The 19,109-nt window shown below is 41.9% G+C and overlaps 1 protein-coding gene across 3 annotated transcripts in view; it reads left to right on the forward strand.

Annotated features, from left to right (window-relative positions):
* Window positions 1-2,870, forward strand: part of tma16 (translation machinery associated 16 homolog) — a 55,566-nt gene extending 52,696 nt beyond the window's left edge. For all 3 annotated transcript variants that reach the window (XM_048534404.2, XM_048534383.2, XM_048534393.2), the window contains 2 exons: window positions 1,412-1,454; window positions 2,178-2,870. In XM_048534404.2, the coding sequence (XP_048390361.1) occupies window positions 1,412-1,454; window positions 2,178-2,328 (194 nt within the window). In that variant the 3' untranslated portion in view covers window positions 2,329-2,870. The remainder of the gene's footprint in view (window positions 1-1,411; window positions 1,455-2,177) is intronic.
* The last annotated feature ends 16,239 nt before the right edge of the window (window positions 2,871-19,109 follow it).

Here is a 19,109-nt window from a genome sequence, read left to right on the forward strand (position 1 = left end):
TCAGATTCTCAATAGGTTTAGATATAGGATCTGGATTGGCGCAGGCTTGGAGGGCCAACAGGTCTGTTCCTGTGCTGTGATTTTCCTTGTTCTTTGTTCTTTATTGGAAAGAGAAGATGTCTCAAAAGTTTGAAAAATAAATGAAACTAGATTGCTTCATAACAGGATAAGACAAGGATCCATGGTGGATTTCTGAAATAACAGCACTGCTAGTCAAAAAAATTGCTTTATGTACGACATAAATGAGTAATTTCATGAGTTCTTGTGCCAGTGTGATGCCAGATATGATAAGCCGTACATCCCAGTAAGTGATCAACCTTATCAAATAACACATCCCATTGATCATTCATGTGCTGCTCATATTCAACCAGACTCTCCTTGCAATCCTCCAGTATATCCACTATTACATGTTATTCTGCTGTTGGAAATCATATTCTGTGACAGAAACCAATTTAAGATTATCACTTGGGTTTGTAGTGTGATGTATTTACGTATGCTAGGGACCCCTTTTTTTTACACGAATAAAAGGAATTTGAGCTTGCATCATACCATTTACTAATATTAAGATTAAGGGAGATAGCCAAACTCTTCTGTTGCCTTATGACATGGTGCTGACCAATCAGAATCCACCTGTCTGGTCTGAGAATTAAATTTGACAGTTGACAGTTCTTGCTGCATCTCCACTCCAATGTGGCCCAATTAATCAGCATCCTCTTCTCATTCTGTATAAAATGGGGCCTTCTTTGTCCCCTCGTTGTTTCTTGTGTCAAGACTTTTGATAAGTATAAGGCATAAAGCTTCAACCTCCAGAATATTTTTAGCAATGCTTAAGACGTATTTGAATTTACAAGAGCAGAAATTTAATCTTTTAAAAGCAATGATGTCCAAAAGACAGCATGTCATGATTTTGGCCATATAATTAGAGCTGAAAAATCTCCAGAGATATTGAAGTGCAAAGTGGAGGGCAACAGAAAAATGGATAAACCTCGGTATTTATTGACTGACATGAGTGGTCGCAAATGATGGATGTGTGAGGATGTTTGCAAGACAGACTAGTGCAACGTATCATGAGAGTAAGTCTCATTGTAGGAGTAGAAACAGCATGGATTTTCAATACTGGATTAATATCTCACCTGAATTTTCAGTTCTCCGTAGTAAAAAAGACTCACTGTTTATCCCCTTTTCTTAGCTCACATGCCTTTAAATATATTAATCTCATCTGTTTTCTGGACTGCCTCAAATACCTGGGTCTACTTATTGCAAAACCGAGGCCAGAATTTCATACATTACAGTCCCTGAAACAACTTCAGTGATTGGATTAATTTATATACGGCTTTGATAGCTTAAAAAAATTCTTACTGTTGCAGAAAAAAAGCTATGTTGTGTATGATTTGTTTCTTTCTTTCTGTAGAAATACCAGATATTATCAATACAAAGCATTTGAAAGCTTTCAGGTAAAAGAACTATGTTTACTTTATTGTCTCAATTCCCAATCTACAAATTAACTATAGAGCATCAAAAAAGAGAATTGTTAGTCTGTAATATCTTCTATTAAGTGGTTTTGAACAGTTTATTTGTGTGTTAAAATATACTGAGCTGGTATTCAGTTATTTGATTTGATACATCTTTTCAGATTTCAGTAAGTCAAGCAGATGACATAGGTTTAGCCTGCTGAATTTGCCATATTCTAAATAGATTGAAACTCCCGAATTGGAATTACAACAAGATATAGAATAAGTGAGGAGTAAAATATTTTATCAGGGTATCTGATTGCATCCACCTAAAACTCAGTTAATGCTTACCTATTTAATATACCGGTCATTTGTTTTTAAATTCTAGACATAATTAAATGACTTTTTCTGTACATGAATAATTGGACAGATGTCTGAATTATTAATTAAACTGACATTGCATGGTAGTGAAAGGAACATCATGTGCTAATACAGACCTTCTTGGAAACATTCCCTCTGTCCTGGAGTATCAAACTAAGTAGTGTTATTGGTCCTGTGTCAACTTGAGCATACAACATTGATTTTCCAGCAAGCAAGCCACCAACTGATTCAAGTGTGTGTTTAATGAATAGAGCTTACAACAGAAAGCTATCAGTTGAGTCTTTTGTATTCAGAACCTTCATTTTGCTTTAATTTTTCTGATTCATTTTTCTTTTCACTCTCAAGAGAGTGGGATGGAAATTTTAAAAAGCTTCCAAATGTGAAGATGAAGAAACTCTCAATAAAAGATTCGGCTGCTAACCAGAAAAGAAGCAAAGATGAAAGAGGAGTAGGTTCGCAAAATGAGGTGGATCAAGAGCATGTGTCAGAACATTAAGGAAACAGAAATAAAATAAGAGATTGCCAAATTATCATTAGGGAAAAGCCACTTGACCAGGTATTGACCAATGTGATCCATGAGTTAGCTTCTTCAGATTCCTACCTTGAATGTATGGTCTCAAGAAGCTGTACAGCAAGCCTCATTATTGCATATGAAGTGGTTTCCATCAAAATATCCGATGTAGACTTTAATTCATTTTGAATTAGCTATTATCGAGTACATTTTTTTATATTTACAAAAGGAAGTTGGCTCAGAAACCAATATTTATTAAAAGAAGCAAGTACTATGAAATGTTTAAAATGCTGCATGTTTCTGTTGATCCTTCACTGCTGTGTTGCTATTGCTGAGAATGTTTCTTTCATTTTCCCAACATTGTGAAAACATTTATTTTGTGAAGTTACAGTTTCTAAACTTAATTGTAAAGCTGTTTTTTTTCTCCTCTTCTGCCACAGTTTGGTAAATACAGGAATTGCTTTTTATTTAAAGAAGATTTTATCATTAATTCAATAAAAAGGCAATGGGATTCTTAGATTGCTCAATAGCAATGGGATTCTTAGATTGCTCAATAGGAAGTAGAGAAAACTAGAGAAATTAATATATAAATACCTTAGATTTTTTGATTGGCATTATTATGACCAATTCAATATTTAAATGTTGCTGATGTGGCAGGACGAGGAGTGATTGGGTTCTGACGAGAAAGATTAGTCTTAAGTCCAGTACCTACTTAAAACAAATCCTGGCACGCATCAAAATTTTTTGCCCTAAAAAGGATTGGGGAGGGGTAAAGATTTTTATCAATAAGAAAATGAATTTATATCAATTAGAAATTAAACCAGAATTCCCTGCAATGTTATTTATGAACTACCTGAGCAATATTCTGTATTTGAATTGTTGGCATGGACTTTACAAAAGTATTTCAGCTAATTTTTTGTTTTGGATCACACATCTCTCGTGTAAGCTGAGAGTAATAAAGTTGAATTCTCTTTTTTGGTTTTGTTTGATAATGTTCCTATGAAGTGCCTTGAGATATTTTATATGTTTATACTGTGCTATATAATTGCAAATTGTCAAAGGAAAATATCCTATAAAATTACCTCTCTTGAAGGATGTGAAAGTGAACTGATGTTAATAAGGCGGATGGGGAGAGGGAACTGGAATAAATAGGGAGAGAGGGGGAGGCGGACCGAAGATGGACAGTAAAGAAGATAGGTGGAGAGAGTGTAGGTGGGGAGGTAGGGAGGGGATAGGTCTGTCCAGGGAAGACGGACAGGTCAAGGAGGTGGGATGAGGTTAGTAGGTAGCTGGGGGTGCGGCTTGGGGTGGGAGGAAGGGATGGGTGAGAGGAAGAACCGGTTAGGGAGGCAGAGACAGGTTGGACTGGTTTTGGGATGCAGTGGGGTTGGACTGGTTTTGGGATGCAGTGGGGTTGGACTGGTTTTGGGATGCAGTGTTTGCTCCACACTGCCCTCCAACCCCACCACACCCGGCACCTTCCTCTGCAACCGCAGGAAATGCTACACTTGTCCCCACACCTCCTCCCTCACCCCCATCCCAGGCCCCAAGATGACATTCCACATTAAGCAGAGGTTCACCTGCACATCTGCCAATGTGGTATACTGCATCCACTGTACCCGGTGCGGCTTCCTCTACATTGGGGAAACCAAGCGGAGGCTTGGGGACCGCTTTGCAGAACACCTCCGCTCAGTTCGCAACAAACAACTGCACCTCCCAGTCGCAAACCATTTCCACTCCCCTTCCCATTCTCTAGATGACATGTCCATCATGGGCCTCCTGCACTGCCACAATGATGCCACCCGAAGGTTGCAGGAACAGCAACTCATATTCCGCCTGGGAACCCTGCAGCCATATGGTATCAATGTGGACTTCACCAGTTTCAAAATCTCCCCTTCCCCTACTGCATCCCTAAACCAGCCCAGTTCGTCCCCTCCCCCCCACTGCACCACACAACCAGCCCAGCTCTTCCCCCCCACCCACTGCATCCCAAAACCAGTCCAACCCCACTGCATCCCAAAACCAGTCCAACCCCACTGCATACCAAAACCAGTCCAACCTGTCTCTGCCTCCCTAACCGGTTCTTCCTCTCACCCATCCCTTCCTCCCACCCCAAGCTGCACCCCCAGCTACCTACTAACGTCATCCCACCTCCTTGACCTGTCCGTCTTCCCTGGACTGACCTATCCCCTCCCTACCTCCCCACCTACACTCTCTCCACCTATCTTCTTTACTCTCCATCTTCAGTCCGCCTCCCCCTCTCTCCCTATTTATTCCAGTTCCCTCTCCCCATCCCCCTCTCTGATGAAGGGTCTAGGCCAGAAACGTCAGCTTTTGTGCTCCTGAGATGCTGCTTGGCCTGCTGTGTTCATCCAGCCTCACATTTTATTATCTTGGAATTCTCCAGCATCTGCAGTTCCCATTATCTCTGATGTTAATAAGGTTCTTGTTTAATGAATGTACTTAAAATATATTGTTTCTTCAAGAATTTCTTTATGATTTTTACAGTTTTCTTTAACAAAAAAGGTTCCATGATTAGTAAGCTTATAACTGAAAAGAATAGAAGAGTTACAATTTCCTGAGCCTTTTCAGGTGGATGAATTTGATAGTTCTCATGTAGGAAATTTTGGCTTCTGTTGCCTGCCTGCTCCTCTTCCTTCTGCTGTACCACCTTGATGCCCAGGGTTCTGGCCTTCCTGAGTAGTGTGCTACCCTGCAATGCCACTAGCTCCAGTACTGATGGTTGTAACCCCGTTGCATACTGGAGCCTTCCATTTGGCCAGTGGCTACTCAATTGTCCTTTACTAAATTAGCCACTTTTCTGTCCGTGAGATGTGAGGGGGTATAGGCTCCATTGAAAGCCCATGCACTTAGTGACCACTGTGTCTGTGACTTGAACAACGTTGAGAGCTTCCCTTGGAAAAGACCATGTTATTCTCTCTTAGAGCTGTGATAATGCCTGGATAGCCATGTCCTGAAACTCGCCTCCATTCAATGATCATTACCATCCTGTGCACCTCATTCAAAATCTTTATCTTTTTAATGTTGTATTTTTAATGGGATGTGGGCATTGCTGGCTAGACCAGCACTTACTGCACATTCATCATTGCTCAAGGGCAGTTTGGAATCAACCACATTCAAGAGTCATAAGTGGACCTGACTGCAAGAGGATGGTGGAATTTCTTGCCTGAAAGGTGTTAGTGAACCAGAGAGGTTATTACAATAATTGTTAGTGGTTACATGACCTCAACGAGGCTAGATCTCACGTCTTTATTGAATTCACATTTCTCAATCTGTTATGATGGGATATGTATTCTCATCCCAAGAACATTAGCCCAGTGACATTGCTATTAAACCATTGCCTTGTTAAGAATGCTTAAGTTTTTAAGTTTTTAAACAAGCTTCAATGGGGTGGAGACCAAGATCCTGTCCTACCCTCCGTCCACTCTGCTGGCATCTGGAATAGCTTGTTGCAATTGACTGACACCTAGTGTGATATTTATCGGGGCTTTTTCTGGGATTTTGTTTGTGTAGGGCAGTGGGGAGATGAAAATTCAGTCTCTTCACTTGTTTCTGAATAGTCCTAATGAGGATAATATGCATTTTCACCTGCTATCTCACAGTTAGTGTTTATCAGGAGCAATTTTCACTGGACATTTTCTTGTACACCATTAAACTCTGTTTTTCTGCAGGAAGGCAGTGACGTAATAATAATGTTGCTGGAGAAGTATTCCAACAATCCAGATTAACGATCTGTCTGGTGAAATTTAAATTCAGTGATTGAATCTGGATGTGTGAAGTCATACACTTTGGTCGGGAGAAACAGAAGGCATCCTATGATTTAATTGGGAAGAGCCTCCAAAAGAGTGCAACAGAAGGATCTGAGTGTTCCTGTACATGGAACGCACCAGGTTAGCGAGCAGGTGCAGCAACTAATGAAGATGACAAATGGAATTTTGGCCTTCATTGCTAGGATGTTGGAGTTTAAAAATAAAGAAGTTTTGTTGCAACAGTACAGGGTGTTGGTAAGGCTGGAGTAGTGTTACAGTTTTGGCCTTTGTATTTTAGAAATGATTGGAGGTAGTTCGAGATTCAGTAGGCTTGGCTGAAGTGGGTTGACTGATGATGAACGGCTAACAAAGATTTGGACTTTGTTCTTTAGAGTTTAGAAATAGATGTTGAGTGGGGAAATCTCAAACAAGGGGACATAATTATAGAACAAGGCGACACTAATTTAAAATGAAAATAGAACGTAAAAATGTACAGCACAGTACAGGCCCTTCGGCCCACGATGTTGTGCTGTGGAATAGTCCTAATCCAAAAATAAAATAACCTAACCTACATTCTCCTCAATTCACTGCTGTCCATGTACATGTCCAGCAGTCGCTTAAATGTCACTAATGACTCCGCTTCCACGACTACCACTGGCAAACTATTCCATGCGCTCACAACTCTCTGGGTGAAGAACCTCCCTCTAACATCTCCTCTATACCTTCCTCCTAACACCTTAAAACTATGACCCCTCGTGGCAGTCAATCCTGCCCTGGGGAAAAGTCTCTGACTATCGACTCTATCCATGCCTCTCATTACCTTGTACACCTCGATCAGGTCACCTCTCTTCCTCCTTCTTTCCAGAGAGAAAAGTCCGAGCTCAGTCAACCTCTCCTTGTAGGACAAGCCCTTCAGTCCAGGCAGCATCCTGGTAAACCTCCTTTGCACCCTCTCCAAAGCCTCTACTTTATTCCTATAATAGGGCGACCAGAACTGGACTCAATATTCCAAGTGTGGTCTCACCAGGGTTTTGTAGAGCTGCAGCATAACCTCGCGGGTCTTAAACTCGATCCCCCTGTTAATGAAAGCCAAAACACCATATGCTTTCTTAACAACCTTATCCACCTGGGTGGCAACTTTGAGGGAGCTATGCACTTGAACACCAAGAACCCGTTGTTCCTCCACACTGCCGAGAATCCTGCCTTTAATCCTATATTCAGCGTTTAAGCTCGACCTTCCAAAATGCATCACTTCGCATTTATCCAGGTTGAACTCCATCTGCCATTTCTTAGCCCCACTCTGCATTCTGTCAATGTCTTGCTGAAGCCTGCAATAGCCCTCGATACTATCAACGGCACCTCCAACCTTTGAGTCCTCAGCAAACATACGAACCCCCCCTCAACTTCCTCGTCCAAGTCACTTATAAAGACTACAAAGAGCAGAGGCCCAAGAACAGAGCCCTGCGGGACTCCACTCAGCACTGACCTCCAGGCAGAATACTTAACATCTACAACCACTCTCTGCCTCCTGTCAGCCAACCAATTCTGAATCCAGACAGCCAAATCACCCTGTATCCCATACCTCCTGACTTTATGAATGAGCCTGCCATGGGGAACCTTACCAAATGCCTTGCTGAAGTCCACGTACACCACATCCACTGCTCGACCGTCGTCAACCTGTCTCGTGACTTCCTCAAAGAACTGAATAAGATTTGTAAGGCATGACCTGCCCCTCTCAAAGCCATGCTGACTCCCTTTAATCACGCTCTGCTTTTCCAAATAGTCATAAATCCTATCTCTCAGAATTCTTTGCAAAATCTTGCTGACCACAGACGTAAGACTGACTGGTCTGTAATTTCCAGGGATTTCCCTATTCCCTTTCTTGAAAAGAAGAACAACATTTGCCTCCCTCCAATCTTCTGGTATGACTCCCGTGGAGAGTGAGGAGGCAAAGATCTTCGCCAGCGACTTAGCAGCCTCCTTTCTCGCTTCCCGGAGCAACCTAGGATAAATCTGGTCAGGCCCTGGGGACTTATCAATCTTAATGTTTGCCAAAAATTTCCAGCACATCAACTTCCTCAATCTTGATCTGTTCAATCCTGTTTTCCTGCTCCTCAAAGTTCTCATACACAACGTATGTATGTATGTTGTAAACAACAAGGTCCCTTTCCTTAGTGAAAACCGAAGCAAAAAACTCATTTAGGGCTTCCACTATCTGTTCAGACTGCACGCACACGTTCCCTACACTATCCTTGATCGGCCCTACCTTCTCCCTGATCATTCTCTTATTCCTCACGTATGAGTAAAATGCCTTCGGGTTCTCCCTAATCCTTCCTGCCAAGCCTTTTTCGTGCCCCCTCCTGGCCGCCCTCAGTCCACTTTTGAGCTCCTTCCGAGCAAGCCTGTAATCCTCTAAAGCTGTGCTAGACCTTTGCTTCCTCCACCTTACGTACGCTGCCTTTTTCTTTTTGACAAGAAGCACCTCTGTTCCTGTCATCCAAGGCTCCTTAATCTTACCCCTTCTTACGTGTCTCAGAGGAACAAATTTATATATCACTCGCAACAACTGCTCCTTAAACAGTCTCCACATGTCTGCTGTGCCCTTTCTGTGGAACAGTTGCTCCCAATCTGTACTTCCCAACTCCTGTCTGATGGTGTCATAATTTCCTTTACCCCAGTTAAATATCTTCCCCTGGTAACTGCTCCTTTCCCCTTCCACTGTGAAGGAATTTCTCTCAAAAGTAGTGAATGTCTGTAATGCTCTACCACAGTGGTGGTGGCTTGATCAATGAAAATATTTAAATATAACAAGGAATTGACAGCTGTGACGAGCTAGCAAAAACTAGGTGTGATCTAGGACAGGTCAGCCGTGATCTTGTTGAATGGTGGGAAGTCTTGAGTGGCCGAATGGCCTACTTGTCCCCATATTATGTTCTTATCTGACCTATTGCCTTTCCTACGCGCTGTCATAGGACTCAGTGGCCCTCATCTCAAAGTGTGTTGCTCTTGGTGGGGCATTCATGTTAGCTGGTTTTAACATCAGAAGTAGAAAAGTATAGAACAGAAGAAAGCTATTTGGCCCACAATGGGGGTGGAGACCAGGTTCTTCTTGTACTCTCCCTCCACGCTGCTGGCATCTGGAACAGCTTGTTATTGACTGGCACCTAGTGTGATATTTTTAGTGGCTTATCCCTGACTTTCATTTGTTTGGGATGGTGGGGGGGGGGGTTATAATTCAGCCCCTCTACTTGTTTCTGAATACCCATGATAAAGCATGTTTTCACCTGCTACCCCTTAGTTCGTGTTTCTCAGGAACAAGTTTCACTTTGGGCATATTCTCGGACATCATTAAACCCCATTATACTGAAGAAAGGCAGTGATATAATGATGATTTCTTTGGAGAAGTATTCCAAAGGTCCCAGGCTAATGGTCAGTAGCTAGTGACATTTGAATTTCAAAGAATCAATCTGTATGTTGCTGTGCAGTTCTATGTACAGTAGCTGACAGATGCCCCACCACGGCAAGCAGTGAGAATTCAGTATCCTGCTTGTGGGCTACATCCTAGAAATTGTGTTGAACAGGGTGGTGCACAGATGAGATAACAGTGGGGAGCTGGATGAACGCAGCAGGCCAAGCAGATGCTGCTTGGCCTGCTGTGTTCATACAGCTCCACACTTTGTTATTTTGGATTCTTTAGCATCTGCAGTTTCCATTACCTCAGTGCACAGATGAGACTTCTTTTTCCCGCAGGATCAGCTATGGAGGCCACAACACCAGAAAATGGCTGCCTGGCATGGAAGGACAAAAACATTTAAAGAAAAAAATCAAGGCCACAGTAACTTCCAAAGTGACAGGCAGAGGATGGGTATCAACATAATTGGAAACACACTCTCTGGTCAATATTGTGACTGACTCTGGAGATTTGTTTTAGGGTACTGGCAAGCTGTCATTTGGAAGTAGATTGTCCTTCCCCTGTTGAAACTATTGACAGGGTACTGTCTTCACCTACCTTTATCTCTCTGCTGCAAATATCTTTCCTTGCGCAGGTCCCTTGCCTTGCAGGACCACAGGACCAGTGGACCATTGTTGGTTGTCCCTTGCTAACTGACTTTTCTTCATTTCCTTCTCCCTCCTTCCTCCTCACTGGAGGAGAAGCTTCATGTAGAGTGAATTGTGCCCATGAAGGATAAGGCCCAATACTCGAATCTACAAACTTTAATTAATCTTTGTTTATAGGGATGGCTCAGTGGTTAGCACTGCTACCACATAGCATCAAGGACTCAGGTTCGATTCTACCCTCAGGTGACTGTGTGGCGTTGCACATTCTTCCTGTGTCTGCAGGGGTTTCCTCCCACAGTCCAAAGATGTGTAGGTAGATGGATTGGCCAAAGTGACCAGGGATGTTTAGGTTAGGTGGGTTAGGTAGGGGAATGGGCCTGGGTGGGATGCTCTTCAGAGGGGCGGTGTGGACTTGTTGGGCCAAATGGCCTGTTTCCACACTGCAGGGATTCTGTGATTATAGCCTTCATTGTCATCCTAGCAAGTGTGGACTGAAAAAGATGAATGAATGTACATTTAGCATCGCATTTTTCCTGCCTTTACCAGATTGTCTTTTGCTGTATCAGCATAGTCCCATCTGCAATCAATTCTGTCTACCCATATCCACCTCTTCATATCTGGTGCAAACTTTGCTGAGGTTATGTCCAGTTGAAAATTATGTGGACAACATAAAGTATGAAAACAGATTAAATGGGCTATAATTAGTATTGAACATGGCAAGTGGGCTGCTAATCTTGGCATCTATTGAATTTGGCATTAAGAGGGCTAGTGTGATGATTTCAAGTTTGTGACAGAAACAAGAAAGAGGTAGACAGCCATTTCTGTAACTAGATAACAAATATTGAGGTCTTCAGGTTAGATTTTCAACAGCAAAGGAGTAAGCTATAAAGTAGGACCTCAGAAACAAGTTAAAATCATCTTTAGATTTCTTCTAGAGTTGAGCTGCAATGAGGAAGATGGGGCGGATCAGTACATTGGTTAAGCTATGGCACAGGAGGCAGGGCTTCAGATTCTCCTTCAACAGCATCTTCCAAACGAAACCTGCAATCTCTACCTCCCAGAAACACAAGGGAAACAAATGCAGGGGAATACCATCAGCTGCAAGTTTCTAACCAAACTTGAAACTAAAACAGTATTCCTTCAATGTTAATGGGTCAAAATCCTGATCTTCTATAACAGTGCTCAATATATATGTTCCACATATATTACAAGAAATAGAAGAAGGCTCGTATACTTGATTTCTGGTATGGAGGAACTATCTTATGAGGAGGGGTTAAGTAGGTTAAGACTGTACTCATTGCAGTTTAGAAAAATGAAAGATAACCTTGAAGCATTCTTAGGGGACTTGACAGGATCGATGTGGGAAGTTTCCCTTGTGGGAGAATCTAAGACCAGAAGGCCTAATCTCGAAATAAGGAGTCACACGTTTAAGACAAGTATGAGGAAGAATTTCTCCACTCAGGAGGAAATAAACCCATTGAATTTTTCTCTACAGTATAGAGTTGATAGCCAGAGACTATTTCCCAGGGCAGAAATGGCTAGCACGAGGGGTCATAGTTTTAAGCTGGTTGGTGGAAAGTATAGAGGGGATGTCAGAGGCAGGTTCTTTACGCAGAGAGTTGTGAGAGCATGGAATGCGTTGCCAGCAGCAGTTGTGGAAGCAAGGTCATTGGGGTCATTTAAGAGACTGCTGGACATGCATATGGTCACAGAAATTTGAGGGTGCATACATGAGGATCAATGGTCGGCACAACATTGTGGGCTGAAGGGCCTGTTCTGTGCTGTACTGTTCTATGTTCTATGTTCTAGAAGGCTATTGAGACTGTGTTGACTATTCAAGACTGAGCTAGACAGTTTTTTAGTCAGGGAATCAAGGGAAAAGGCAGAAAAGTAAAGTTGCGGGTTATCAGATCAGCTATAGCCTCATTGAATGGCAGAGCAGACTTGATGGGCTGAATGGCCTATTTGTGCTGCTACTTCTTATGGTCTTGGAATTGAAGCTTATGGTATAGGAAGTTTAGTGTCATCTTGGACAAAAACTTTGGCTTAAGAACAGAAACCAGTAAGTCATGATAAATAGATAATGAAACGTGAGGCTGGATGAACACAGCAGGCCAAGCAGCATCTCAGGAGCACAAAAGCTGACGTTTCGGGCCTAGACCCTTCATCAGATGATAAATGGTTGTTTTGTAAGCTGGATGATAGGTTTTTTTTCCCAAAGTCTGTGTTAGAATTTCTACTTTTATATAAATATGAATAAGTATAAAACTTGTATGTTGGAGCCGACAGCAATGTTTTGAAGTTTACCTTTTATACCAAATTTGGTGACAAATGTTGAGGATGATACTAATGGATTACAATAGAATAGAGATAGGCTAACATTTTGGGCAGACAAGCAAATAGAATTTAACACAAAAAGCTCTGAAGCAATACATTTTGACAGAAGGGATAGTGAATTGCAGTATGGACACTGTTAAAAATCAAGTGAAGGAACAGCAGAACCTTAGGGTCATAGATTCTTTACAGTTTGAAAGCAGGCCATTCACTCCATCCTGTTTACACCAGCTGTCCAAACAACATCCCACCCAGACCCATGCCCGTCTCTGTCCTTGTAATGCTGCATTTTCAATGACCGATCCACCTATTTCCCTGGACACCGTGGGAAATTTAGCATGGCCAATCTATCTAAGCTGTATATCTTTTGACTGTTCGGCGAAACAGGAGTAACGAGAGGAAACCCATGCAGACACATTGAGAGTGTGCAAAGTCCACATGTACAGTCACCTGATGGTGCAATTGAACCTGGGTCTCTGGTGCTGTAAGGCAGCAGTGCTAACCACTATGCAACTCATTTCCTCCCTGACCTCCGTCAACATACCAGGTAACAGCCCATCTGACCTCGCAACTTATCGACATTGAAGGATTCTAACTCCGCGAACACTATGATTAATGTTATGATTATTTTGTCCAATATTTCACACTGGTCCTCTTGGATTAGTATATCCACAACATCTCTTTTGTTTGTGAATGCGGATGCAAACAAAAAATCTAAAATTCTTCACACAAGTTCCCTTCTTCATATCTGAAGTTCCCACTTTTTCCTTAACTATCCTTTTGCTGTTTAAAGGCTTTTAGAATATCTTTGGGTTTTCCTTTTCCCTGGTCTTTTTTCATGCTCTCTCTTTGATTTCCTTTTTGTTATAAATTTAATCCTTGTACTCTTACCTATACTCTTCTGGCTATCTGCAGTTTTGAGTGTTTTTTTGACTATCAAAAGTTTTCTGTATAATCTTCCCCTGTGTTTTTCTAGACAACATGGGGCTCACTTACATTACCTCACAGTTTTATAAAATTTGACTTTACCTGATTTAAAATTTCTACTCCTGATTTATTTCTGCCCTTTTCCAGAACAATACTATATCTAACAGAATTGTGGTCACTATCCCCAATATGGTCACCTACTTGCCATCTTCATTTCCCAAAAATAAATACAGAATTACACCTCTGTTCATAGGGCTTGTCTCATATTGTTTAAAAAGAATTCTGGATACTGTTCACGAATTTTTCACCTTCAATGTCCCTTTATATTGTTTGAAACCCGATTGGTATTGGGATAAAGTTTCCCAGTATTACTGTTCTCTTATGCACAGGTAGAAATTTGCTTACAAATGTTCTTCTATTTCCTGGGATTTGTATGCATTTATTTTTCAGAGTAGCTGGAAATATTGAGAGAGCAGTTAGGAAAGGGCTTTAGAAATAGATGTATTAAGTAGAAAAACAGGGAATTTACTTTGAGCATTGATAAAGCTCTTATTAGGCCGTAACTAGAATATTATGTCCAGTTCTGGTTATCAATTTTCAGTGAAGATGCATCTTGTGAGGGTACAGAGGAAATTTAAAAGGACGGTTCCAGAAATGAGCGATTTTAACTGCGAGGATAAATTGGAGAAGCTAGGTTATTCTCCTTGAAGCAAAGAAAGTTTAGCCTGGATTTGATAGAGGTGTACAATATTTATGTTACGTTTAGATAAGGTTGACAAAGAATCTCTGTTTTCCATTTGTTGAGTTGTAATGACATGAAACTCACTGCCTTACAGGGATAATGAAAGCGAAGTCAATGAATGAATTCAAACATAGTTGATACAAACTTAAGAAAAATAAATTTCCAGAGCTGACAGGACTAGAAAAGAGAAATGTGACTGACTGGTTTGCTGTACAGAGAGACAGCATGTATTTGTCAGGTCAAATGGCCTCCTTCTACGCCATGATGATTCTGTGACTGTATACTAACTTATCCAACGGAGTTTATTGAACTTCTGGGCCAAGATATAAAGAAGGAATATGAAGAAAGCAGGAAAGAACTCAAGCAGGGAATTAAGAGAGCAAGAAGGACCATGAAATGACCTTGGTAAGTAGGGTTAAAGATGATCCCAAGGCATTCTATACATACATTAAAAATAAGAGAAGGGAGAAGGTCGGACCATCCAAGGATAGAAGAAGGAAGTTGTGCTTGGAAGCAGAGCATATAGGTTAGACCCTAATTTTTTAAAAATTCATTCATGTGATGAGGGTATCGCTGGCTAGGCAGCATTTACTTCCCATCCCTAATTCCTCAGAGCACATTTAAGAATCAACCGCATTGCTGAGAGTCTGGAGTTACAGGTAAGCCAGACCAGGTAAGGATGGCAGTTTCCTTCCCTAAAGGACATTAGTGAACCAGATGGGTTTTTCCGACAGTCGACAATGGATTCATGGTCATCATTAGACTCTAATTCCCAGATATTTATTGAGTCCATCATCTGCCATGGTGGATTCAAACCCAGGTCCGCAGGACATTATCTGAATCTCTGGATTACCAGTCCAGCAATGATACCACTAGACCATGGCCTCCCCTTTCCATTGGTAATCAGCCAGGAGAAGAATATGGAGGATGGTGAGATTTTTGTGGAGCATGCTAATATGCTGGGGCATTTTGGGATCAAGAAAGAAGTGGTGTTGGGTCTCTCGAAGAGCATTAAGGTGAATAAGACCCCAGGGCCCGATGGCATCTACCTCAGTTTATTGAGAGAGGCAAGAGGGGAGATTACGGGGGGCTTAAGCAAGATCTTTGTATCCTCGCTAGTTACTGCAGAGGTCCCGGAGGACTAGTGAGTAGCTAATGTTGTTCCTCTGTTCAAGAAGGGAAATGGGTATTATCCAGGAAACTATAGGCTGGGGAGACTCACATTGGTGATTGTGAAGCTATTGGAGAGAATTCTTAGAGATAAGATTTATGTGCATTTGGAAAGGCATGGCCTAATTGGGGATAGCATGGCTTTGTGAGAAGCAGGTAATGTCTTACTAACTTGAATTTTTCCAGGAGGTGATGAAGGCGATTGAGGGTTAACCAGTGGATGTTGTTTATGTGGATTTTAATAAGGCTTTTGACAAGGTCCCTCATGGTAGGCTCACTCAGAAGATTAAGATGCATGGGCTCCATGGTGATTTGGCTGCATGGATTCAGAACTGGCTTGCCCATGGAAGGCAGAGGGTAGTGGTGAAAGGGCGTTTTTCAAACTGGAAGTCCGTGACTAGCGGTGTTACGCAACGATCCATACTGGGTCTTCTGCTGTATGTGATATATACAAATGATTGGATGAAAATGTAGATGGGTGGATTTGTACGTGGCAGACAATACAAAGATTGGTGGAGTCATGGATAGTCAGAAGATTGCCAAAGGATACAGCAGGATACAGATCATTTGCAGATATGGGCAGAGAAATGGCAGGTGAAGTTTAATCTGGGTATATATAAGGTGCTGCACTTTGGGAGATCAAATGTTAAGTTAAAGAAAAGTTAATGGCAGGACCCTGAACAGCGTTGACATACAGAGGGATCTTGGGATTCAAGCCTGTAGCTCCCTGAAAGTGGCCATGCACGTAGATAGGATGGTAGAGAAGGTGTGTGGCATGCTTGATATTATTGGTTGGGGAATTGAGTGCAGGAATCAGGACGTCATGTTGCAGCTTTACAAGGCTTTGGTCAGGCCACACTTAAAGTAGTGCATTCAATTCTGGTCACCATATTACAGGAAGGATGTGGCAGCTTTGGAGACGGTGCGGTAGAGTTTTACCAGGATGCTGCCTGGATTAGAGGGTATGAGCTATAAGGAGCACAAAGACAAACTCTGATTGTATCCTCTTGAACAGTGTAGCCTGAGGGGAGACTTGATAGAAGCCTATGCAGTTATGAGATGCATAGATAGAATTGATGGACAGAATAACTTCCCCAGAGTTGAAATGTCTAAGACTAAGAGGAATGCATTTAAGGTTAGAGGGGGCAAGTTCAAAGGTGTTGCAAGGCCCAAGTTTTTTACACTGAGTAGTAATGTGCTGCCAGGTGTGGTGGTGGAGGCTGATAAGATAGAGACATTTAAGGGACTTTTAGATAAGCACATGAATATGCAAGGAATAGAAGGATATGGACAGAAGGGATTAGTTTAAATTGGCATCCTGTTTGGCACAACATTCTGTGTTGTACAGTTCTATAGCTCTATGTTCTAAAAAATGGTGCCCTTCCTCCCAAAATGAATGTAAAGGTTGGTGTGTTGTGGCATTTAATGGATGGGAACATGCTGGATTTGGGGTCTCCAGTCCCTTCTTGTCCCTACCCCAGTTAAGTTGGAAATGTGTGGAGAGCTGCCATGTTGCAATTGATGCCTGCTCCTCCGCTGCTACTCAACTAACAGCGGGCAGGACAGTCACATTGCAGGAAGCCACAGAAACAAACTGTCGACGTCCGTGGAGATTGTGAGGGAAGAAATGATGGGAATGCGTTGTTCAAAGTTGCAGATTCAAGGAACCCAGAATTCAAAAGTGAGGCTTCCTGTTTGCTTCTAGCAGGCCTTCTCAAGAGAAGGTGTTATTGAACTCGTCAGCTCTTCAGGATTAATTTCCACCACTATTCATATATTTCTTAACTACCGACTATTGCACCTTTTTAAAATGTGGCATAAGCAATCATGCTGATTCTCCATTTCACTTGGCTATTAAAATGGCTTGTAGCAGATAGTAAGGCCATTCTCCCCATACTGTTTGAAGCAGCTCTTTAAAAGCAACTCTCCCATTGTGATTTCCCTGCATTTACTTGTGGTCCTACCAATTTTTAATTCGGACAATTCTTTTTTTAAGGCCTCGATAGAACTTGTGTTCATCACACTGTCAAGCAGTGAATTCCAGATTCTAACCAGCCATTGAGTGTAAAAATTTCACATCACCTCATGGCTACTACTTTTGACAATTACTGAGAGTTGGTACCTTTTGGTCCTGTTCCTTTGGAAACAGGAAGAGTTTCTGATTTGCCCAGAACTCTCATCTTAATGTGACTTTTTCCAAGAAGAACAACACCTACTTTTCCAGTCTATCTTCAGAGCTGAATGTTATTCATGCCTGGTATCATTCTCATGAATCCTTAATGGCCCTTCTAATGTCTTCACCGACTTAAATCTGGTGTCCATAACTAGATAGAGGACTTCAATTGAGACTGGAGCATGGTTTTATACAGGGCAACAAAATGTGGAGCTGGATGAGGGGGAAAAGGAGATGAAGGGTCTAGGTGCAAAATGTCAGCTTTTTCACTCTGAAGATGCTGCTTGGCCTGCGGTGTTCATCCAGCTACACACATTGTTATCGGATTCTGCAGCGTCTGGCAGTTCCCTTTATCCCATGTTTTATACAGGTTTGACATAAAGCTTTTAAACTGTATATTCCACTGCCTCATATGCTTTATTAATCACTGCCAATCTTTTGCATTACCTTCAATAAGTTATGTACATAAGTTCTCAGCTTCCTCTTTCTCTACCCCTTTAGAATTGTACTTATTATTTTATAATATTTCTCCATGTATGTACATTCACAATATTTATTTGTTTTGTCCCTTTCATAAATATTGAAGTTTGTTCACTATATCCAAATTTTGGCCACTAATATGTGTAAAAGGAAGGGTTACATAGAACATAGAACATAGAACATAACAGCACCGTACAGGCCCTTCGGCCCTCGATGTTGTGCCGACCTGTCATACCAAGCTGAAGCTCATCTAACCTACACTATTCCATGTACGTCCATATGCTTGTCCAATGACGACTTAAATGTACTTAAAGTTGGCGAATCTACTACCGTTGCAGGCAAAGTGTTCCATATCCTTACTACTCTCTGAGTAAAGAAACTACCTCTGACATCTGTCCTATATCTTTCACCCCTCAATTTAAAGCTATGCCCCCTTGTGCTCGCCGTCACCATCCTAGGAAAAAGGCTCTCCCTATCGACCCTATCTAACCGTCTGATTATCTTACATGTCTCAATTAAGTCACCTCTCGACCTTCTTCTCTAACGAAAACAGCCTCAAGTCCCTCAGCCTTTCCTCGTAAGACCTTCCCTCCATACCAGGCAACATCCTAGTAAATCTCCTCTGCACCCTTTCCAAAGCTTTCACATCCTTCTTATAATGCGGTGACCAGAACTGTACACAATACTCCAAGTGCGGCCGCACCAGAGTTTTGTACAGGTGCAGTGTAATCTCTTGGTTCCGGAACTCGATCCCTCTATTAATAAAAGCTAAAACACTATGCCTTCTTAAGAGCCCTGTCAACCTGGATGGCAACTTTCAAGAATCTGTGTACATGGACACCGAGATCTCTCTGCTCATCTATACTACCAAGAATCTTACCATTAGCCCAATACTTGGCATTCCGGTTACTCCTACCAAAGTGCATCACCTCACACTTGTCTGCATTAAACTCCATTTTCCACCTCTCAGCCCAGCTCTGCAGCTTATCTTATGTCTCTGTAACCTACAACATCCTTCGTCACTATCCACAACTCCACCGACCTTAGTGTTGTCTGCAAATTTACTAACTCATCCTTCAACGCCCTCATCCAGGTCATTTATAAAAATGAC

The sequence above is a fragment of the Stegostoma tigrinum genome, chromosome 1, assembly GCF_030684315.1.
Source record: "Stegostoma tigrinum isolate sSteTig4 chromosome 1, sSteTig4.hap1, whole genome shotgun sequence".
Taxonomy (NCBI): domain Eukaryota; kingdom Metazoa; phylum Chordata; class Chondrichthyes; order Orectolobiformes; family Stegostomatidae; genus Stegostoma; species Stegostoma tigrinum.